This window comes from Drosophila yakuba, chromosome 2R (genome assembly GCF_016746365.2).
Source record: "Drosophila yakuba strain Tai18E2 chromosome 2R, Prin_Dyak_Tai18E2_2.1, whole genome shotgun sequence".
Taxonomy (NCBI): Eukaryota; Metazoa; Arthropoda; class Insecta; order Diptera; family Drosophilidae; genus Drosophila; species Drosophila yakuba.
Genome location: NC_052528.2, coordinates 6621820 through 6645694, shown reverse-complemented (window position 1 = coordinate 6645694; position 23875 = coordinate 6621820). Strand labels below are relative to the sequence as shown.

At 40.6% G+C, this 23875-nt stretch overlaps 1 protein-coding gene and 2 long non-coding RNA genes across 3 annotated transcripts; 2 read left to right on the top strand and 1 right to left on the bottom strand.

The window, feature by feature from the left end:
- Nucleotides 1–11950: 11950 nt before the first annotated feature.
- LOC6529485 lies at nucleotides 11951–13141 on the bottom strand. Its single transcript, XM_002090451.4, has 2 exons — nucleotides 12600–13141; nucleotides 11951–12425 (listed from the first exon to the last, which is right to left on the bottom strand). Exons 1-2 carry the CDS (start codon nucleotides 12808–12810, stop codon nucleotides 12064–12066), a joined length of 573 nt encoding a protein of 190 aa, XP_002090487.1. The 5' UTR covers nucleotides 12811–13141; the 3' UTR covers nucleotides 11951–12063.
- A 314-nt stretch (nucleotides 13142–13455) lies between these two features.
- Nucleotides 13456–14043, top strand: LOC120321151. Its single transcript, XR_005560737.2, has 2 exons — nucleotides 13456–13622; nucleotides 13784–14043. It is a non-coding gene; the product is annotated as an uncharacterized LOC120321151 (long non-coding RNA).
- An 8530-nt stretch (nucleotides 14044–22573) lies between these two features.
- LOC26535863 lies at nucleotides 22574–23479 on the top strand. The gene is made up of 2 exons (XR_001454186.3): nucleotides 22574–23092; nucleotides 23213–23479. It is a non-coding gene; the product is annotated as an uncharacterized LOC26535863 (long non-coding RNA).
- Nucleotides 23480–23875: the final 396 nt, after the last annotated feature.

Here is a 23875-nt window from a genome sequence, read left to right as displayed (position 1 = left end):
TCGGGAATGGATCTGAGTTTTGGGGGGGAGGAAAGGCTTCCGGGGGGATTGACAGCGGCGGCTCAAGATGAATGACCAGAGATGCTCATCGCACGATTGGGCAGCAGCAACGTCGCCATGAATGACACCGTCTGAATAGATGGCTTTGTTTGAGCAGATGAATGGCCTGGCGAGCACCCAGTTTGTTCTGCAGCCCCATTCTCCTACCTCTTCCAAATATATATAAGTCCCCTTTGACCCACCAAACCGATTTGTTTGGGGTGTGTTCGTTTTTTTTTTGCTTATGGCTTGTTGCGGAAATGTGCTAATTTGGGAATTTGTTTATCGATTTTGTTTTTGGCTTCCTTGGTGATCCACAGTGTTAAGTGGCCAATAATCAAAATCTCTTAAGCCAATGTGCTTGGATTGTTGGAACCTAAAACAGATAATAGGATGCCAAAAGCATGAAAATCTGCTTTAGAGAATATCTGTTTTAGAGAACAAATAACCTGACATAATAACTACGAAAATGCAAAGCTAGTAACTAAAAAACAAGAGAGAACGCTATAGTCGAGTTCCCCGACTATCTGATACCCGTTACTCAGCTAGTGGAAGGGAAAAGGAGAGTCTTAAACACAGTTTTTGGCGGTTTGTAGGCGTTATAGTGGGCGTGGCAGAACGTTTCTTGGCAAATCGATAGAAATTCACAAGACCAATATAAAAATGAAAAATTATCAAAACATTTTTCAAAAGTGTAGGCGTATCAGCTTTGGGCGGTTTGTGGGCGTTAGAGTGGGCGTGGCAACATGAATTTGGTAGTTCCTGAGATCTCGACGTTCATACGGACGGACAGACGGACGGACGGACGGACGGACAGACGGACATGGCCAGATCGACTTGGCTATTGATCCTGATCAAGAATATATATACTTTATATGGTCGGAAACGCTTCCTTCTGCCTGTTACATACTTTTCAACGAATCTAGTATACCCTTTTACTCTACGAGTAACGGGTATAATAACTAAAATACCAATATTGAACATGGCTTTGTTTATAAAATTCCAATTTGACATTTCATTACGAAAGTCATCTGAATACCTTTTACATTCCATTGTTATTTGTTAAACAAATATGCAACTGTGTTTGTTTTTTGGCTATTGTTCCAAGAAATCACTTGCCAATAAGTTTATTGAAAAGGAGCATGTAGGAAAAGTAACCCCTAGCACACATAAAAACGAAATATCAGCGGATGAAATAAAGTCATTATTCCACTACATTTACTGCACTTTGCGTTGTTTTTCGAATGCGACACGTGGTGTTTATGCCATTTCGGATTGCCAAAGGTTAACCAGCATGCCGGTTGTCCCTATTTCACATTTTCCCTATTTTGCCATTTGCGATTTGCCACTTAAAGTCACAGCTCCTTGACCCGATCACACCCCGGGCCACATTTGTGCGACACAAATTTCTGACTCAAGAAAACAAAGTAATACGTACTGGGGGTGGCGGCCTGAATCACGGGGGGCAATCATTTTATGAGCACGCCATGCACATATTGATCAAGTGACAGGCTGGCTGAGTGACAAACAAACTGGGTCTCCTATGCTTATTATGCAAATATGCAGGCCAAATTGATTTGCTGCGGAGGAGGCGGATCAAAAAAGGGGGCGGTTACCACTCGCAACTGTGTCAGCGGGATGGAAAACAAAACGCGGCGTATGCGCAATTTCCCTCAACAACAAAATTCACCGCAAAATGTATGCAAATATCTGACATACTCGTATACATAGAAGGCAGAAGACAGAAGACAGAAGGCATACGCCATACGCCACGTAAACAATATAGCGAAGTGCTAGGCGCAAAATTGAAAAGAAATTGAAATTATATTATATGGAAGCGCACATATATATGCAGATAAATCGCACAGCCAGCGGGCATCACCTGAGTGAATATGTGCGGGCTGCGAAATCTCAGATTAAACTAATTTTTGGCTTGTTGCATTGGCGCCAGCTTCTGAAGTTGCCTTTGAATATTTAATAAGCCCAAGAAGAAAGATGCCAGCCAGCGAAAAGAACAACACAGGAAGTGAAATGTAAAAACAGTGGTCGCCACATGTAATACACTTCAGAAAACAGTTTTGGCGTCACAAAATATAGGTATTGCAAAAACTTTCATTCTTTCTTTAATACTTCAGAAATAAACTAGCTTTTAATTAGTAGAAGGAAGGTGAGTATTAACAATTTACGTTTTCATTTATGTAAAAAGCCTAACAAAGAAGAAATAAACTCCACAAAAAACACTGCTTGCTCCAGCGAAATAACAAAAAAATTCCGCAACCCAGTTTAGAATTTTAGCCAAACTTGAAGGAGAAAATGCCCAACCAAAAACTTGTAGAGCACATCACACACTCCCACTCGATTGTCCTCAGGGAAATATGAATGAACTCGACGGAAAAGCGGAAAAACCAAGGAGAAACAAGGTGAATTCTACTTCCACTTCTAGTCCGTAGCCGTGGGTCTCTTTTAGCCATGGCCATGGCCTCTCGCCTGGCTGGCATTTTCATGGCCATAAAGGGACCTCGGTTTGTACACGAAAATAATTTGTACACAAATTATTGAACGCACAAATGGAGTACAGTGCGTTTCGCGAGTCTATTGCCATTTGCTATATCCTTCATAAAAATAATAATGATTCTATTTTACCAACGTGTGATTATTGTATAACATTTGTTAAAATTGCTATTTCTAATTTAACAAAAATATATACTTTTTTAAAAATTATACATATTTAAGAAAGATACTTATGTACATTTTAAAGCACAAAACATATGAGTGTGAGCGATGAAGATCATTTGTAAATTATCTAAAAAAATAATACTAACAATGATAGGAAAGGAAAGCCATGGCACAAGTGTGGCCATACAACTAGAGCCGCACAAACACTTTTTCCATTACAAGTTTTCGCCGCCGCTTGGAAATAGAAATAAAGTTGGGTCAGCCATTGTGCCCCGCCCCCGGCCATCGCCGATGTCCTGCCTTCTGTCCGTCTCAAAGTCCGTGTCCTGTGACCTCCTACACAATTTCAACTTAATGACACAACAATCACGAATGCCATAAAACATTTTCCATACCAGCGTTCGCACACGTCTCTAACACACATATATCAGTTCGCATACGTATATATTTTGGGGCTTCAAAACTATTTTCGCTGAATGCTGAACGAAACGCAGCTATATTTTTGGGGCTGCTTTTAAGGTTGATGCTCTCCAATGGGATACTTGAACAAAATGCTTACAAATTCACAGCAAATATTAAAATGTATATCAAATTTAATTCTAAGTAAATGTAGGTCTTTAATGTCCAATATTTATAAGCACCTCATATAAAATTAAAGGTACTTAAAATGTGCTCCATAAAACATAATTACGCAATTATTCACACTTTGTTAAAATTTATTTTAATATTATAGACTTTTATTGTGTGCTTGCGGATTCGTTTGGAGATGTTTTCCTATTCGCTTCTAAGCCGACAATGCCGAATTCCTTGTTTAGATTTTTGGTTTTGTCCAGCCTCTGGGTCCCCGCAAAAGTTTTTCTATTATATTCAAATTAAACTTTGTCGCTACCTGTCGGAATTGTTTTGCTGGACCGGGTCAAATTTGTTTTATTGCAAAGCGAACAAAATGTTGCACACGTTAGATATTTGATGGCTGCCTGCCTCTAATGGGACTCGTTGGCCGTGACTTGTGGCACGTTCCATCATTAAATTCAGAAAACGGGCCCGCTCTCTTAAAAGCGTCATTAATACGTGGCCACAGCCAGTTCAGGCTCACTTCCTTGCCATTTATTTTGTTCATTTAATAATAAATTTCTCCGCACCTGAGCTGGGTATTCCGAGTCCAGAGCCAGGACTTGGTGCGCCTTGTGCATTTTCGCAAGTTATCAAGCTCTTGACTGTAATTCTATTTATAGCTGCATTTGCCATGCCAAGCACTGCTCGGCCAGGAGAACCAGGAGTAGAAAAGTCCTAGAGGAGGCCTGGTTCTGCTGGCATAAATGCGCTACTCAGTCGGGCATCTTGGGGACTCGAATGCCAGTAAGCATTCTCCGGAGATCTATCCGCGGAAAATAAAATAATGAAGTTAGAAATGTTCGCACAGGGCAAGAAGTAAATAAGTTGCTAAAAATAAAGGTCTCAGCGTAACTATCGAACTTGGAATTTGTGAGGATCTTTTAATTTTAATAACGCCATTTTATATATATATATATATGATATATAAATATATGATAAAAGTGACTCCAAAACCATCAAACCTTTGCCCGTAAGCACATGTAAGCACGTGCAAAAAATACCAAGTATTACCAAGTATTTCGCATTTCAAACATTTCCTAGACTGTTTACTGCCCTTTTCGGGGACATCTGTAGGAGATATTCGCTGTTGGCCAAGTCTTTATGTTGAGCCCAAGGCCAAGAAGCCGCAGACTGCTAATGTGGCCATTGCAGCTGCTGCAGCTGCAATTTCAACGGCCTTTTTCTCTAATTTCTCTGCAGTTAGCCATTTTCCGGGTGCGGGCTTAGCACTTGCGCTTTTCTGGGTGCAAAAACGGTGAAGGGAAAGCCGGGGAAATGGAATGGAAACATAGACATAGACGACTGGCAGCGTCAGAAGTTTATTTAGTTGGCGAGGCGAGGCGATGCGATGCCTCTTCTCCACTCTCACAGAGTTACACTGACAGCCGTCGTCCATATTTCTTATTGATTTATCTGTTAATTAAAATTCTTAGCACGTAACTGGGTGTGTATGGGTGGGGCTGTGGCTCTCGGAGATGCTCCTATATACATACTATATACATGCACCATATACATATAGAGTGCCGCACGAGCCACAGTTACAGATACAGATGCAGACAGGCAACACGAAATGCATTTCAACTGCTTGTCTTCAAATTGCAATGCCAATGTCTCTGCATCTGTATGGGTTCCGCTGTCTCAGTGTGTGCGTGCCTGTGTGGGGGAGTAAGACATACGGGCTGCCTTTTAATTTGATCAAATCCACCCACCACCCAGTACCCATATAGGAAAAAACGGGGTGCTGAGGGGTATTTTGGGTCCGTTGTCGTCGCATTTTATTTGATTGATTTCTCAAAAACACAAGCCCAGCCAGCGCAACAATAAATAACTTTATTACACAACTTTCATTTGCTGACGATGCAAAGTTGTCGATCCCAAAAATAAGTGCAAAGAACCATATCTTGTTCGACTAACCGTTTTGTTGAATACCCTGAACGAAATATTTGGATTACAATTTGCAATGATATATATATGTTTATAAGTCGAAAGGTATTTATAGAACTACACCATTTCGTTTGAAAACATGTTACTCAAAGTAAATTTAATAATTCATAATTAACAACACACATGCCTATCATTACAGAATGATGGTAGCAACTTTTTCGAAAACCATTTTCGGTGTGCGTCCTCCCTACTTCAGTAAACACTCCTAGATAACTTTCGACTCCTTCCGCTTGCAGACATTCCTGGGCACTCGCCACTGGAAGTGTAAGGAGCTATCTATAGCCCCATCTACAGGCGACTTGCTACCAAACGGTGACACAGACTGGCAGACGACAGAGACATAAGCATATTACAATATTACACTGTCACCGGAAATGGCTTTAACGGCAACAACAACCAACTGCAGATAAAAAAAAACCAGGGAAAACTAGGGGGAAATAAAAGAAAAGGCAAGCAGATTGTATGCGACAAATGGGAGATAATGTAGCTGGTGAGTGGGGACCTGGAAATGTGGATGTGGATGTGCGATGGCATGGGATATGGTTTGAGATCTGGGCCCTGAACCGAAGTCAAAACCAAAACGAAACCGAAACGAAGCCAAAACGAAACGAAACGATACGAAAGACGGTCTATGTCTGAGTGGCATTATTTTAACATTTTATGCTGGCACAACGAAAATCTGACAGTTGACTAGCGCGGAAAATATGCTCTGAGGGATACACGAACTTACAAACTCGTGTACGAGTATGTTGTAATATGGAAAGAAGCGGAGAAAAATTGCTGGCGGAAACGAGGACGCAAAAGTGTTAAGCGGAGCCCATAAGCATGAGGAATTCCTTTTGTGCCCCGGCGTTGATATTCAATCAGTGGCACTCGTATATTCATCATCACCATCAGCTAGCCCCACAGTCCCGTCCCCGTCCCCGTCCTCGTCCCCAATCATATACTGGTACATGTACATCTCCTCATCTCTGCTGGGACGATCCACCTAGGCCGTCATAATTGACAAACCAGCTCACGTAGTGAATCAGTGATGAATGTTTTTATGCTTATTGTTGAGTTCACTGAGCGAAATGAGTTGTTTGTCTGTCCGGCCGTCGGTTCGTCGCCTCGTCGGTGTGCTCACGTATGTGTAAATGGGTGGGCATTAGCTCGCTTCAGCAGGTGGGCGGAGTGGGTGGTGGGCGTGGCTGAGGGCTGCCGGAGGGGTGAACTAACAGCACGTGCGGTCCTTACACTGCGGAAAGGGGAATTCTCACACACATGCATTGAGACGAAGTCAATCTGAGCTGTAATCCGAACAGGCTTACAAATAACTGAGCTTCCGATATTTCCAGATATGGGGCTAATGTTAATTAGAGAATAAATGGTACAATCAAGAGCCATAAAAGCCATAAGAAAGCCAAAAACTGGCAACTTATTTTAAAAAAAAGTCCCATAACAACATGCATCATTATCTGACCAGTTAATTGATTCTTAATTTGAATTATAACGCTAGTGTCCTTCGCGATAAATAAGTTTCGAGTATCAGTCTGCCACAATTTCAGCCACTTCATGTCGATGCGTTCAATAGCAAATTATGCCCTCTCAAATTATGGAACCGCGACCGAAATAAAATATGGCTAATTTAAAATATTTTTTTTGGCTGACTCAAGGGCTTCAAAGCAACCGAGGAAATAAAAACCGCAGAGTGAATGCCAGGGCTGCAGCCACAAAACTCACAGCCAAATGAAATGCAATGCAATGGTGTGGTTGTTGAATTTCGCATTTCGCCAAACGGCAGTGGAAATTATTAACATTCATAGATGAATGACAGTCATTGGCTGCGGTTCGAGTTTCACTGGGTTTCGGGGAGTCGTAATAAATTAGGTTGATTGCTGTGGGGATTCGCAAATGAACGGGTAAAGTGCAGTGGTTAAGCTCTCCGTATTCCTGGCGGGTGATTTTCTTTTTTTTCTCACCGGGAAATTGTTTGTTTTGCGGTCACTTGAATTTCTCAAAAAGCGAATCAACTCTTTGGGTGTTTGATTGCCAGTGTGAGTCGCCTGCCCATCATCAATTATTCGCTGGGAACGTCATCAGCGGTGTCGGGCCTTGAGGATATTAAAAGGAGAATCAGGAGCAGGACACCGAAGGAGAGCAACAATTGCAATAATTAGCGAATGATTTAAAACCGTCAGTAATCATCATTACCGTTGTCGTCGCGGTTGTCGTCTCCTTATCCTGCTCTCTACACTGGAAAATACAGAATGAGAGTTCATAGTGTATTCTTTTTTGGTTAATGAAGAACAAGAATTTTTTTCAACCTATTTAAGTTTTAACGCAATGCACTGGGAGAAGACTTACGGAACTTTGAAAGAATGTTGAAACATATAGGATAATGTATTTGTCGCTGTACGTAAGGACTTATTTTTGATATTCCGGGCCCACTTAAATGAGTAAATGAAATGATTGTTAACTTATTTGCATTCAGTGTACTTTGATTAACAAAGAACGAGGACAGACCATGCCGAACTGAACCGAGTCGAACAAGCCGCTGACGACCGCAGGCATTTCATTTTAGCTCGTGAAATTTTCAAGTGAGAATTTCGTTTGTGGCTCGCACTAATGACGATAAATTGCGTCGCCATCGTGCGGGGCACTATAAATAAGTTTTGCTCGGCAAGGCACGACTTTTGACCCCGATTTAGGCCAGAAAGGGGACAGGTGCACCCCATCAACAAACGGCTTAAAAATGCTGCGCAATGCGTTCCTGCTTTGCAACTGGATGTAATTTCAATTTATCACGTTTCAGCCGGAAAGGGGTTTAACCATTGGTCAAGGGAGTATATCGCAGAATGCAGGTAGATTTGGTGGAACTCTATTTGATATATGGTCCAGAGAAGTAAGGTTGCGAATTATAGGCCTTTTTGGCTTATTTAATGGGAAATAATATATGTTATTCGGAATTTTAAGGGTGACATGAAGATAGGAAGCTAGTGTACGTAGGGATAAAACGGACGGACAGATATAAGTATTAGCGGACAGATGGACAAACTGTTCATACTGATCAAGAATATATATTCTGTATATGGTCTTAAATGACTTGGTAAAGCTCCAGAGTTACGTATTACATAGTTTGAATTTTTATTGGTATTTGGAGTACAACAGATAAGCTTTCGTATGCATTAACTATTACAATAGTTAGTTACAATGTTGGTCTCCTCAAAGTTTCACAGAAAAATATCACTTTGCGTTTTTATTGGTATTTGGAAAATATCTGTTAAGCTTTCGTATGCATCCACTATTACAATATATTTTGGTCTGTCAACCTGTTGCCAAAATTCTGAAATATCAGCTCGCCAACGCAATAATGTATGTGTGCATGTGTATGCGAAGTGAAAAGTAGAAAACTGAGAACAGTTGAGTGGAAATTGCACAGTTGAGAAAAGTTGGGAACATCGATAATATATTTCATATTGGAAAGCCGAGAGCAACGCACCCGATAGGAAAAACTTGGTAAATACTGAAACTCGCTGCCTGGAACCCTCTACGCACATCCACACCAACTAGACCACAAGCACATAGTATGTACAGATGTGGTCATCCTTTTAGCAGATTCGAAACAAATAAGAGCACTCCATATGTTTATAACTCTTCATATAAATTTCAAAGTTTTTTTGAAATAATCTTGTGTAAAGCAGCTAGGAAACTGCAATAACTTCTTAAAAAAAGGTTTCTTTATCTTTGTAACCATTTAAGGTAAAAATGTATCACAAATATGAAAAGTGAAGAGCTGAATTCTTTACATTGTTAACCCTACTTTTCAGCCCTATTTTCTCGACTTTAGCTGTCCGTACGTGTATCCATGAAATTCAAACAAATGGCAAAGTTAAATTTGAAAATAATAGAAAAACTTTCCGCAGTCACTCTGGCAAGCGGCAACAACAATAGCAATAACAGCAGTAAAAGCAACAACGAACAAACAATAACAATAATGCAACTAAAATGAAACTATTTCGAGTGAAATAAATCTGTTAGAATGTGCAAAACTCCACTGCCAGCGCATTGCGGCTTGCATTTTTGAAACGGACTCCAAACCGGAGATGTTTGAAGGTAGAGTGGGGCGGTGATGGGGAGTGGGTGGGTGGAAGTCCTCATGGGAGGCAAAGGGGCGTGGCAGCAGCAACTGGAAGTGGAATCATTTTTATTGCCAAACGTGTTTGTTGCTCAATTTAACTAAAAGTGCTGCCAACTAAAAGAGAGAGGTGGATAAAGGACTACAGTGGCAAAAGTGAAAAAGGACCGAGGGAAAAGTCCCCTTGAAAGCGGACAGGGAAAGTATCCTGCAATTCTGTTTGGCTTGTGGGACACGTAAGCCTAAAATTTGTATTAGACATGGTAAATAGTTTACCAATAGTAAAAATGTAATCTACTTTAAATCGATCGATTAATATGGTTACCTTCTTTTTTTGTAGTAGATATAGGTACAATTTAAGATTTTAGAATTAAGATCTGATTGGGTAGATAAATAAGTAACTAACAAGTAGTTTATCATAAACTAAATTTTAAAATATTATTACAAATCAAATTGCCTAAGATACCTACGAACTGAAAATCACACAGGATACTTAGCCAATACTAAAAACTGCAAGACAAGACAAACTTTTGTTGGTCATTGAACTGATTGCCATTTTAGCCGTTGCCATATCGTGGCATAAATATCACAAAATGAATTTATTTATAGGTGCATAAAGACAACCCGACTGGGTGCACTGCACACATGTGTGAATATTTATTGCAGGCATTGTTTGCCCGTATTCCTGTGTTGTCTATTTATTTGCCGCCTTCCGATTGCCATTGTGTTTATTTGGGACTTTCTTTTTCTGGCCCAATCCGTTCTGTTTTGTTTTGGTGATTTGAAATCGATGCATAAATAATGGTTTATGCCAGCGGCTTTGGTTGCTCCTGATTTTAACATTTTATTAGAGTCCCATACCGTGCGTTTCGCAGTTGGAAAGTCGTTTTGATACAGATCTACAGTTTATTAAAATAACAAATGTTATTAAACTATAATGTAATTGGTATTAAAATATAATATATAGAAAAAAATGGCAATGATACATACATTTCCGACACGTACTGTCGTACGATAAGGGCGGAAAATCACAGAAATGTGACAAACTTTTTCAATTGCACAATATACGGACATAAATTTTATGCAATAAACAGCGACCCAAAACAAGCCAACAAAACGGCTCTGAAAAAAGGACAAAGTTGCAGTCAAAAACGGGCTAAAACAAAAGATTGCCAAATCAACAATCAGGCGAAAGGGCGCGAAAGATCGTGAAAACTTTTAGCCGCTTTCGTGACGTTTGCCAATTGCTGAATTCTCGATTCCAATGACAATCGCCCCAGGACGACAACAACAACGGGGAGAGTAATAGTGGTGAAAACAAGGTGATGGCACGCCCACTTAGCCAGCTGCCAGTTCAACGCCCCCAAAAAGGGCAAAAGGAGCGGACGGGCTTCGTTGCTTACGTGACTTGTTTCATAAACAAACAGAAGGCGCAGAAAATTGGCACAAAATTGCCAGGCGAATCCTTGCCAAAGGACCAAAAATTGGGGGCCCAGGTGTATGGCCTGGCACCTCCTTTCGACTCCTTTTGCTCACATGTCCCGCTGACATTGAGCGGCGTGAAAGTTTTGCCCATGGAGAAGCTCCATTGGCAATTTGGCACTTTTGCATACGAGTTGGTAATTGTTTCCACCAAGCATTTGTGCAGCGGCAGATGGGACTGCACTGCACTGCGTGTCCCTTTCGCCGCGCTTATCATTCAAAAGTCGTGGGCAGCTGCGTTATCCTTGGCTCAGGGCATCAGGCATCAGGGTCCGGACAGCTCTAAATGAGACATCGCAAGGACACGAAAGTTTTCTCATTACTAGGCACACACTCCAGCACCCAAACCCCTTATGAGTTTTTCTTCCTTATCCAAAAAATGGGTAAAACTAAAATAATCAAGAAGCGAAAAAATGGAAAGTTGTCGCCACTTTGCTTAACAGACAATGCAAAAGTGTGCAGTCGGAGAAAGTATTTTAACTTCAAATGAAAAATTCTACGCTTAAGTAAGTTGCAATCCCACAAATATTTCTTAAGAGGTTCCAATAAGGTGTTTCCAAAGTTCGAGAAGTTATGCAGATGAATGTAGAGTTAAAAAATGAGTTGCTTTAAAAATATTATTCGCAGTGTTATTTAAATCTGAAGGCAGTCCTGCAGCCATGCAACCCATAGACAGGTGAATCAAGCTTTCAGCTGCCATCCTCGGAGAAAATTCTGCGTGCGGCAAAAGTTTTCATGCATATTCAACATCATTAGAAAGTCAGGACAAAGTAGCTGAAGGCAGAAAGGCAAGAGCCTTCGTGGAAAGTAAAACAAACCCGTTTAGGGCGCTAAAATGTAGGCTATAAATTATGTCATAGGTATAGTCGACCTTTCTCCACGGAGCTTCCTTTCTCGCAGTCAGCCGTAAGTGGGCTTGAAAGGAGTGCATTTAGAAAGTTCTGAAAAGCGTCTTAATTGCAACGCCGCGGCGTTGGAAAATACCTGTAGAATTTAATTCTTCCTGCTGAAAGCCACTTCAATGCAGAAAAAATGTATTTATTTACCTAGAAAAGGAAAATCCCTTATAAGCACCTATTTTAAAGAAAGGAATTCCCAAATTTATTAGAGAGTAAGGAAAGATTTTACTGAGTCTGCGTGCAGGTGTAAAAACAAATGGAAAATAAATAGAATTCCCCATTTTTTGGGGCCTACATGAGTGAACAGCACCTTCTGGCAGGTCTGGCGGAGGGGCGATTCTGAAAACCATTCCTCTTTTCCTCATCTAAAGGTTCCTCCACATCTCCCACAGTTTCGGGAACAACCATTGCCTGACTGACTGCTGTGCTTCGTAGCTTGGGATCATAGGACTCGGCTCCGATATTCATGGCCTGGACCTCGTCAAACTCAAGTTCGCCGACCTCATCCTCCCCAGGATCCAGGCTGTAATCGAAGCCCGGATTGGGCAGACGCTGCTGCTGCTGTAGGCTGACCTCACGCCAGATGGACTCGTAACGGGGTCCGTAGGATATGTCCTCCGAGGAGGCCGTACTCCACCGGGTGTACGAAGACACTGAAAGCAAATTGACCATATAAAATATATAGGAAACTGGGACATTTGCTTAGAAGCGTATTGTGCAGGCGATTTAAAGAATAAATTGCATTTGAAATTGTAATCTCTTATATACGCTCATTTGCTACTCTACCTTTAAAGTAATAGCGAGCCCTTGCAAATTTCATCACTTACACTCATCAAATAGCTTTTTGGCCACCTGGCTGGCCTTGAAGTCGGGCACGAACACGGGGGCGTTGGGGTTTAGACGTCGGTCCAGCGTGCGGCTGACGACGGGGGGCGTGGCGCCGGAGGTGGGCGAAGGGTAGGTGCCGGGGGTCGAATGGGCGTCACCCAGTTCCCGTGCGAGTCCGCCGGTCGATGCGGTGGCGGTGTCCTTGAACATGGTCTGCAGAGCACTTAACGCTTGAATAGTTTTCCAAATCTACATTTGACTTCCGGCCGGACGATTTTTCGGGTAGCTTTTCTATGCTGCTTAAATGCTCATTGACAATTATCGCAGGGCACTTCTCGAACTGTCCGATTGTCCGGTTTTCCGTGGCAAATATTTGAGATTGACCGAACAACAGTCGTTTCGAGAATATTTTTGCAAAATTTTGGTAATGACCTATTCTGGCTATGTTCGTGTGTATCTCTCCACGTTTGCCTACATCAAGTTATTTGTGTTCCCAGTATTTCGAGTGTGTGGGCCTTACAAATTAAATTGGATTAGGAACGGAAAGTCTACTACGATTAAAGCTGCTCTATTATTTGGATTTATTTACAAACAAAATGTATGCTGTTAGACTGTAAAACGCAATTAAAAAGGAAACTATTTCGAAATAAATGAGTTAACTAAGCTCCTTTGTCTTAGTTCGTTCTATTCTTTATAAATGGCAAAGCTCCACTTAAGATAAAACACAATTTCCTTAAATGCAGTTAGATTGGTATTTGAATGATTTATGGGTTTATTCTTCTTATTGGGCCTTAACCCGAAAGCTGCTTAATTTTCATGCATGCAATAATTCGATTTTATAAATTTGATTCCACTTTCAACTGTCACGTTTGCTCCGCTTTTCTGGTTGCAAATAAAATTTGACTTTTAATTAAATGGCAGAACTTACAATAATTTTAATAAGCCGTATAAATAAATTTGAATAAATTTCACACAAAGTGAGGCAAAATTCCCTAAACTCATCCGGACATTCCATCTTGCCGGTGAGTGTGTGACAAATTTAATTTTGTGAATACCGCAAATCGACAAATATTTTTGTTTGGCCAACAAAAAGAAGACCAAAAGCACCCAGCACTCTAATTCAATCTGGCTGGGGTATTTTAATTGATTTGCGCTAAATTTATTGATTTCATTTTGTCAACAGTTGTTGCCAGATGAACCGCAAAGAAGGCCCGGAAACCTCAGACCAATTCACTCATTCCCCATTTGCCCAACTTGAGCTCATTATGGCGGCTTCAGCCCCCTTGGAACCCAATATTTGCATTCATTTTGTGCGTGTGCTAATTTGCATGTGCGAGTGTGTTAAAACATAAATTAGTTGACTCTGCCGACACACCCACACAATCGAATAAAATAAAGTGAAAGGGGTTAGAGAAAGTTTCGCCTCACTCCCGACTTTTCGAACCGAGCACCGAAAATTTATTGCCAATTCATTGCATTCGCGCTGTTGCAAGGGGCGACTTTCGCTAACCAAATAAATATCGGTTTTAGCTGTTTTTAGTTAATTGCGCAAATTACTTGCGCTAATTTATTGGCCATTTTGTGGAGTAGACAAGTTTTTTCTGCTTATCGGGTTAGTCTGACTAATTTGCTAGTTTCTGAAGGGATATTTTACATTAACTTATATTATTATTGTGTAGTTATTATTTTTAAATCACACTATTAAGCCATTTCACAATTATCCCCTACAGTCATAAGCCCCTTAAATGAAATAAAAGTCAAAAGTTTACTTAGCTACTCAATCAGGGACACAAACAACACTCAAATTGTTGGCCAGTTTCAGATTCAAATGGCAAGTGGCGGTCGAAGGGCAAAGTAAATAAATGAAACGAAGTCTTCGCACTTTTGTTTGGTTGCCGCTCAGTGTTGGCGGGTTTCCCTCAAAGGAGTAACAGATCATAGCAGCTTATTCCACTTCGAATGGCGAATTTCATGGCAGTATACGCCTCAGGTATTTAAAACGAAAACTGTTTATACCAAAACGGATATCAAATTATAGTATATAACCTAATATTAATTTGTAAAGGAAAAGAAGCCAAAATGACAGCTCTGGTCCTCCAGCAGTCAGTCAGTCGCCCACTTGGTCAGTCACTTGGGCTGCACACTCAAGTGTCACTGATTTGAGGATAAGCACTTCACAGGCAACTTGATAGCCCCCTCTATCTATATATATGTATATATACGTATGTATATATGCTGCAGTGGTATTGGCCCGGTTGTGCCGTGTCCCGACGGGTTGCTGGGTTGCTTGGTTGCCTGGCCAGTCAGCCGTGGTCGGGAAATATCACAGCAGTACGCTCTCTCATTCGAGGGCCACTCGTGCAAAGCGAACTAATTTGAATGTATAAAATCAGCAGTACTGGCGGAAGCCCCACAGGGCCAGATATACATATCCGCAATAATATATAAAGACAGCAGATAGACCAACGACTGACTGAATGGCCGAATGACTGGCTATGGAGAGTGATGAAAACAAAGGCCATCATTAAGCCTTCCATTTTTGTGTGGCTTTAATTGGTGAGCGTTAAATAGTTGGCAAACTTGATTGGGAAGGACAAAGGGGGATACTTTTTGATTCGTTGATTGACAAAAATAAAATTCATTTGGGAGTAAGAGGCTTAAGTTTAAATGAGAACGGTCCAGGAATTTGATATTTATACCAATTCTATAATACAGGGAAATCACATATATTATATTAACAACTTAGACAAGAGTTCCGCACGCAACTTTCTTAAGTAAATCAATTTCTGTGAGGAATAAATCGAGGGACTAACATTGGGAAATATTGAACTTTTAATTAAAAATTAAATATTGACTAATATTTTTTTTTTTTTTTTCTTGCGTCCGATTAGACTCTAGACTCCCATGTTTGCATTTAACCCCTTGCTCATGTTTTCCCCAGATGTTCATTGCCCGTTAGACCCGCTTTTCGCCGACTTTCTCCGTTTTTTATCGCCAGCCTAAGCAAACACACATAGACAAGGTGTCCAAATTACTGCCGGTTGTTGGTGTATTCTTGCCACATGTTTTTGCTGTTGCAGCAGGGTTGCTGGTGTCGTTGCTTAGTGTCAGTGTTGCCACCTTGTTGGCGAAAGCAGCTGCAAAAACAGGAAAAACAAGAGTAGTTTCTGTAACCGAAGTCTCAACTACGCTTACCAAAAAAAATTATTAAAAATTACACAAAGTGGAAACTCACAAACATGAATGAGCCTTGCAAGCTATACTGCGTACTTTTATACAGTATTTTATTTTTTTAAGTATAGAGACTTCAGTCTTCTGACTTCAAAAGGTGGAGACGCCCGCTGTTAGGGTATGGGGAGAGAAAACAGCGACTCAAACAGTTGCAAATGTTGCATTTGCATGCATGGCCAGTCGGCAGCAAATTTCACCTGTCCCCTCGTACCTCCTCCACCCATGCCATCCCTCTGGCCCCATCCATCGGTTGGCCAGTTCGGGTGGCGTTGTCGCTGCCATTTAGACAAGTGACATATGCGCCAGGCACAGGTGAAAGGGGCTGGAGAAAGGGCCTGGAGAAGGGAGGATGCGAACGAGAGAGACAGCTCATGCAACATGCAAATAGTGTGTCAGAAAGGAAAGCCGACTCGGCTCTGTTTGTCCCCCATCAGGACACGCGTCCCTTCTCACCTGGTCACCCAGTCACCCATCCAAATATCCTGCATCCTGCAAAAGGGGGATGGGATGTCCACGTTTCCATACTAGGATAGTGGCCAAAGTCACGGATCAGAAATGAATCGCTGTTAGGTTTATTCCCATCTGAACTGAGTCTTAATGATCTGCTCTTGAACAACTTACAACATAAATTTGTAGACAATAAGTAACTATTTCTTAACTAGTGCTACTTTCTGTTTTTATAAATGCAGTTAAACTCCTCGCTCTGAGGAGTCGATATACGCTTAAAGTTTATCAATAAATTAATTAGCTCCTTCAGTTCTACGGGACAAGACAACTTTTTTTTTCAACGTTAAATATGTAGATGTAGATATGTAACAGTCTAGTATATATGTATTAAATACCTTTTTTTTGCAATGCCAGTGAGGAAAGTTGCAGCTTTGGCAGTGTGCAAATTGCAGGAAGTAACGTACGCCAAACAAACAGGGCGACAAACAAACAAACGAGCACAACTAAACAACAAACTCGTGTGCGAATCTTTAGTTTCGCCTCGTTTCTGTGCGAGAGTGTGTGCTTTTTTTCGCAGCTGTTGGTCCTTGTTTTTAACACAGTTCAGGGGAGCAGTCAGCGTTATATTCGTGTCTTTCTTTTTGCCATTTTGCACTCTGCATTGCTCTGCTGTTGTTGGCTTCCGCTTTTAGTTGCAATTAAACAAGCCAGTGCACCGCACAGACAGAAAGGCAGAAATGCAGAAGGACATCGCTCATCAGTGCAATGTCCAATTTGCATGCATCGCTCCCCGGGTTCCTTCACTTCGCCAAACGGGTTCTATTCCTGTGCATCTCTTGTTGTAACTCACAATCAGTTGCACTGGAGTGGCTTAAATTGAATGAAAATCACTTTAGCTTTTACTTTAAGATTTTTGTAGTCAAACAAAGGCTCTTAAGCTCAACAAATACTTGGTGCGCTCTCTTTTTTCATTGATTGCCTTATCAGTACTTTAACTGGTGTTTTGGTATTGTTAAACCACAAAACAGTTTCATTTAACAACCTAATATTATCAAAAACCTATTATTTTCGTTGTTTGTTCATACAATACTCATCATTTTATTTATTAGTTGTGCATTTCATATCCTGTGGTTCACTTTCATTGCTTCCAGATACTTAACATTCAAAATATTTCACCAAGTTATTTTTTCCAAAAATTTTAACTGCATCAATTGATGGTACTTGCTTTCGGTTATTAAACCATTTGATGACTGCTCTGATCAATGAATGATTATCAATTACGCCGTTCAGCCACCGATATTAAAACTCAATCAAATTTTGACATACGTCGATTAGCGCCAGGCTCAGCAGATATAACTTTTGACGACACTCCCCGAAACGTTCCCCAAAGAAAAAGCCGTGAACAGTAAATATTTACCTATAAACATTTTTTAAGCGTTTTATGTTTGAACAGCAGTTGCCGTGACAAAATATATGCAAGCCTTTATGCATATATGTATGTATAGACTCGTACATGTGGGTAAAAAGTCAAGTCGTAGTCCGCACACATTACTTATTTTTCTCTCTGGTGCGACAAAAATTAAATTAAACATTTTTTACGCTTTCGACCCGCTGGGGCATCCTGCGCCGTTTCGGCGCAAATAAATTTCTGTATCGCATGACATATGCATCAAGGTGGAGTTTTGGGGCCGCTCTGTCGCAGCTGTCAATAAGTGCGTCGAGTTGACGTTAAAAATCAGGCATTAAAATATGCCGTTAAAAATGCAGATCCATTTCCAACGGAAAATGGATCCAGCGGACTTGGGGTCCCTGCCCCCTTTGTTAATGCATTAAGCCACAGCTGCCAGTGATGCGGTGCCACTTGCATGTGGCAAGTGAATTTAATGCCGTACAAAGCAAACTTTGTATCGATTTCGGGCACCCACACTCTACGGTCCATGCACCTCAGCCTTCGAATTTCCCGAACCCTTGCAGCCAGAAAGTTTTGGCTTGAATTTAATTTGTTGTAAAGTTTCGGATGAGCAGAAAGATGAGATCAGGGGGATACCGGAACGGATACGATAGGGTCTGCAAATGTGTGCTTGCATAAGTGCATGTATAAAAACGAGGGCGGATTCCTCAGAAATAAGTGAGGATATTTCGGCTTATACTCATATTGAAATCTAAAACACGTTGTACATATATTCACCTCTACAAGGACAAGTTATGCTTTCAGCTAAGTTCATAGCCTATATCAGGGACCTCTCAATTATTTTATTACTTTTTACCTAAATATGTACACCCTTGCATCTCAGTAAATATAGGGCCAAATAACCGATCACAAACTTCTAGTACAGCCACCCATTTCGATCTTTGGATATGAGGAGAGCAACTTCAATTTGGGTTCGAATCGGGCAGCGCTAAGTTTGTGGAAAGGCGGGGCAAAAGTTTTTAAATAGTTACACAAACTGCAAAACGCTTTTCATTTTGCGTTCGGACTGGCTAAACGGATTTACGGAGCATTTGGAGCAAGCATTTTGGCCGCTGCCATTGCACTTGGATTTCGATTTGGGTGCACAAAAGTACACAGAAGTTTTATGAAAGAAAATGAAATGAAAATCCGGTTGCAGTCCCTCAAAGCTAAACCAAGGAAATCTTTAGTTTTTGGCTTTAAGCTCGCGGCAACAATTAAATGGGAATAAGCTGAAAAGAAAATAAGATTTCCGGCTGGGAATGCTTTGACAAAACACTTTCTGGAATAACAGAAAACAGGGACAATCAATTTGGGACAGCAAGGGATTTTCCACTTCGATATCGTTTCAGACTGGGTCACTCCTGAGGAAACCCATATCGTGATTAGGGCCGGCCACATAAATTAATAAAATAATAATTAGATGTGTCAAAGTTTCTAGAAAGTAATTAATTATAATTATATAGACAAAACTTATCCAAAGCAGAAATACATACATGGCGACCCACTCTTTTTATTACTTATTAAAGTACAGTGATTACTCAGCTGAAGAATTTTTATTTCAACATATATACTAGTTCAATATTTTAAGTATTTCAAACCTTTTCACTTGCATTTAGATCTTAATGTTCTTGGGTCCGCAGTTTAATAATTAATAATAAGTGATATCAATGCCCCACGACAAGTATACAAATAATATATACAAGTAAACATTATATAACTATTTATATCTAAAGTAATAATATTCAATAAAAAAATGTTTCAGCCCAAACGCGTATTGTATATACCCTCCTATGTAACTATATAATAAGTAGCCACTCTTCTCGGTATCACAGAAACTTTTCTTCTCGTCTGATTATTTTGCTCACATTTTTTTCTTGGGTCACCCAACCAATCTATCAGTTAATAAAAGTATGTCAGTAGTGAGGTATGGGATAGTGTAAAAAGGTAGATCCCTTGGAGCAGATTGAAAAATAATAAATCATAAAAACGAATTCAGGACACTGGTGGCAAACCGAAACTTAAAGTCAGGACATAAAGCGCACCTGTGTGGGTGTCTGTGTCTCCTGTGAACAGCAGCTGGCAACAATTCGATACGTGCCTCTCGTGCTCGTCCTGTAAACTATTATCCTCGCCCAAAAAATTTATAACAAAAGTGAAGTCGAGGGGAAAACGATGAGAAGAGCCAGCGGAGGACTTTGCTCCGTTCATGTGTGTGCCAAATGAGTTTAATCACCTTGCTGAAAGTTGAAGAAGCTACGAGAGAATGGGGATTTACAGGGAACCATTACTAAAAATGTTTATAATTTGTAGGTCGAAAGATATCACTATTAATCAGATATCACTATTTCCAACAGTCTACTTACGTTGTAAGTATAATTATTCATTAGTTAATTATACTTCGACAATTTCTTCAAAAATGTAACAATAATCTTTCGTGAGTGTTCACTGTGCTTGCATCCTGTTACGAGCATTTCCTTCACAAGATAGTTGACATACTTTGTGAAGGCGTTGTAATTGAAGTGTTGCTTAAACAAAAGCTAAAACTTAAATTGCTGCGAAATTGTCTGTGCCAAGATGCCCCATCTCCCTCCCCCGAGGAAAACGGCAAACGTTAGCCTTTTTTGAAGTTTCTTTTTCGTTAGTTGTGGGTTGCCACTCGAGTTGGAGGCCCAGCTCCAAAGGAGCAAGTGCAGGACATGGAGCCGGAGTTGGAGGAGCAACATTTATGGCGTCGGATCGCTGCTTAACTGTTCCGAGTGCCACTTGACTGACGCAATGCTTTGACCAAGTAGCGGGTGACAAGCCAAGCGCCTTTGTGGCTGTCACCCCGTCTACCGAGCACCACCCCCTTTTTTTGGCGGTGCTGCCTTTCACTGCCTTCAACTCCACACATAAGTGCACTTCCATGGGGCCACAGAGACTGCAACAAAGTTGCTTTTACCACGAATGCGACAGTGGTTGCAAATTCGAGCTCAGTTGCGCGCTAGAGAACTTCAGCCGGTGACCTTGAGTGGCTGCTTAAGGTGCCGGCTTAAGAGGATATTTCAAAAGGAGGTTTTTTTCTTGAGTGTCCTATATAAAATTTAAAAAGGCTTACAAAAGCCATATGGCTTAAGCGATTAAAAGCTCACATGCTAACTTTATATTTATTATTTCCAGCGAAAGATCCATTTTTATGAGAGGTTGTATATTCATTTCCACGAATTTCTAATCGCATAGTTGACATTCTAAATGTCGTTGTCAGTTTACAGGTAAGTAATAAGCAAGCACGTCAATATATTCGTTAGTAGTCAGGTACGTTACTAATTCAACAATTCATTAAAAACATTTTCCTAAGTTCTCACAATATATAACTGATAGTTTTGCAACCACTATGCAGCGGCTGAGTCTTCTCAGACGACTTCGACGATGGGCACTTTGTCAAAATGTTTTCCCCTCCCTTTTGCTGTTGCCAAATTAAATCTAAACCATCGGCCACAAAAGCGCAACATCTCAGCCAACTTGGACGATTGGAGCAGTGGGTTCGTGCTATTTGGATGGCTAAAACGACCCATTTGCACAAGTGTGTACAGTTGTGCTCGCAGACAACTATCGATTGGCCTGGCTTAAAGGCGCAGATGTAGCCAAGTCAAAGATGCCGGGGTGGCAAAGTAAGAAAAAATAAACTTTTGCTAATACAATAATAAAAAGTTACTACGTGCAGTGTTGCAGGAAGTTGGAAAGACAGAGAGGGAGGGAGTTGCGAAAACCAAGCGAAAATAATATAAAAAATTTAAGTAAAAACTTTTCTCCTCTTTCACACTCGCTGAGAAGTTGGCAGAAACTTAAACTTACTTAACGTTAACCTTAAAGGTGGGCACAGCGGGCGACAGTGGGCGTGGTGGATTAGTGTTGCCACGACACTGATTAGATTTATCAGCCAGTCGAGTGGCACATAATAAACGGCTCTGTGGAAGGGGGTTAGCTGGTAGTATCTGCTGCAACTTATGCAAAAATCCAGTGCAACAATCAAAATTTAATCAGACAGCGACACCGCAACAGTTGCCACCACTTGCGGCAGCAACAGTTGTCAATTGCCAGTGGCACTTGGCTGCACCCGAGGCGTATGCGTAATGTGCGCACGGAGAAAATATACCGCCATTTTACCTTAATTCAAAATTTAAAAATCTTATATGGCCTTGGAAACAATTTAAGATAATAGACCTAGACCTTACAAAGTCAAAGAAATTGGAGCTCGCAAATAAAATTTACGCTTTTGTGAGCTGAACCTAGGTATATATTTTTTAAAAAAATTAACAATTTGTTTAAGTGTTCCTTTGGTGGAGCACAATGCAGTAGTTATATGACAGCGCAACATGGACACAAATGAGTGGAAAACAGCAGTGAGTGGCAGCGGTTAAAGTTTGTTATTGGATTAAGGCAGAAAATTGTCAAAAGAATGGCGTTTCTCTATCGAATTCGAGGGGATTTATAAATGGGGTTCATATGGCCTTACATTACACGGCCTTCCATTACACACATCTGCAATCAAAATGCAAAGGCCTTACTGCCCTCCTTTTTACAATATCTTACAAATATCACGCGCCCAAATCATAAATGAGCCATAAATAACACATTGCCATCTAAAGTCGTAAACACATACAGAACAAACAGAGGATTTGTTGTCAGAAAAGTCAGTGTGTGATTTAAAAAATCATTGCTTTTCGACTACCCTGCGATATTCAATTCTTAATATATTGAAAAAAAAATGTTTTATAACTTCATTTAGTCTCATTAAATCGTTTCAAGTTATGTTTTTTAAAAACATATCATTTTAATTTCTTCGTTATAGACTTAAGACTTAACAAATTTTTTGTTTGGAGTGGTTCAATTTGTCTTGTACAGATGTACCTCAGCATTTTTAAAGTAATGGATATGCATACAGCATTACTTATGACCGGGACCAATACGTTTATAGATGACGGAGCTGGCTGAAACGTGCTTGAAACACTGTTGTATCTTTGGTTTCTGCATTTGTTTTCCAATGTTTTTCGTCTCCAGGCGTTTTTTAACCTACACACCCCTCAGACTTTCCCGAGCATCCCCTGGAAGGCGATGCTTTTGTTGTTTTCTGGCACTGGCAGTTGCTTGTTGATAAAATTTAATCATATTACACATATTTCGCTCTTTACGGTCTGTTACCCCAATAAGGCCCCTGGTTTTTTGGGGGGCTTGTTGGTCCATGCATGCTGGAGGTATTTACTCTTGTTTACAGTTGTGCACGTCGACGAGAATGGCCAAAAATATCCAATTTGAAATTAATGCCTTTAGGATATTATTCATAAAATTCGTGTGAGTGATGCGGAATATGGAGAGTGAGAGGTACATACGCTAAAAATAGCAAAACTGCTGCATTGCTTAAATCACGAATCCTTCTCGCTTTCTCCACCAACAATTTCTCTTCAAATTTTTAAATGTATATTTTCCCCACTCGCCTTTTAGCCTCCGCTGTTGTAATTGCCCTGCGGCATTTGGCGGGTTGAAGTCTTGCCAGCTACCGCAAAAGTTTATTGTGTGCTATAAATTTAATGCAACAAATCATTTGACCGAGGAAAGCCCAAGCTGACAAAGATAGAAAGGAAAGGAAGGCGGCGGAGGTTGGTGCAATAAAATAAGTCAGTAAAAGAAATAGTAGTAGACAAGTATTTTACTGAGTCTAATAAAACATAGCATTACAAACTTAAGAAGGCAAACGGTTTGTAAAATGAATCTCATTTCTAAATCATTCGGAATAGTTTTACTCTTTGTAAATATAATTTTGAATGCACACTCTATAACTGATTGGCTCGAATATTACATACCCCTACACTGTTAATAATGTGCTTGTTTCACATAACGCAAACGTACGTCCAAACTCTATCCAAGCCCAAACGTAAACCCATGTACATATATGTATACAAACTGCTAGCACCCAAACAAATTTTGCCCACCTGCCAACATTTCTTTGGGGACCTGCGCTTTTGCTAGGCGATCGGTTTAATACCTTCACCTTCTTTTGTGTTGAGGTGCTAATTTATTTTGGTCGCGTGTGCGTCTCAAAAGTCTTGGGAGGGATAAACCAGGTAAATGGAAAAGGGCCACAGCACCGAAGGACTTAGAAGCTTT

Coding starts and splice junctions, on each gene's coding strand:
- LOC6529485 (XM_002090451.4), bottom strand. CDS start 12,810: ATGTTCAAGGACACCGCCACCGCATCGACCGGCGGACTCGCACGGGAA. Junction 12,426..12,599: donor CAAAAAGCTATTTGATGAGT/GTAAGTGATGAA, acceptor ATTTGCTTTCAG/TGTCTTCGTACACCCGGTGG.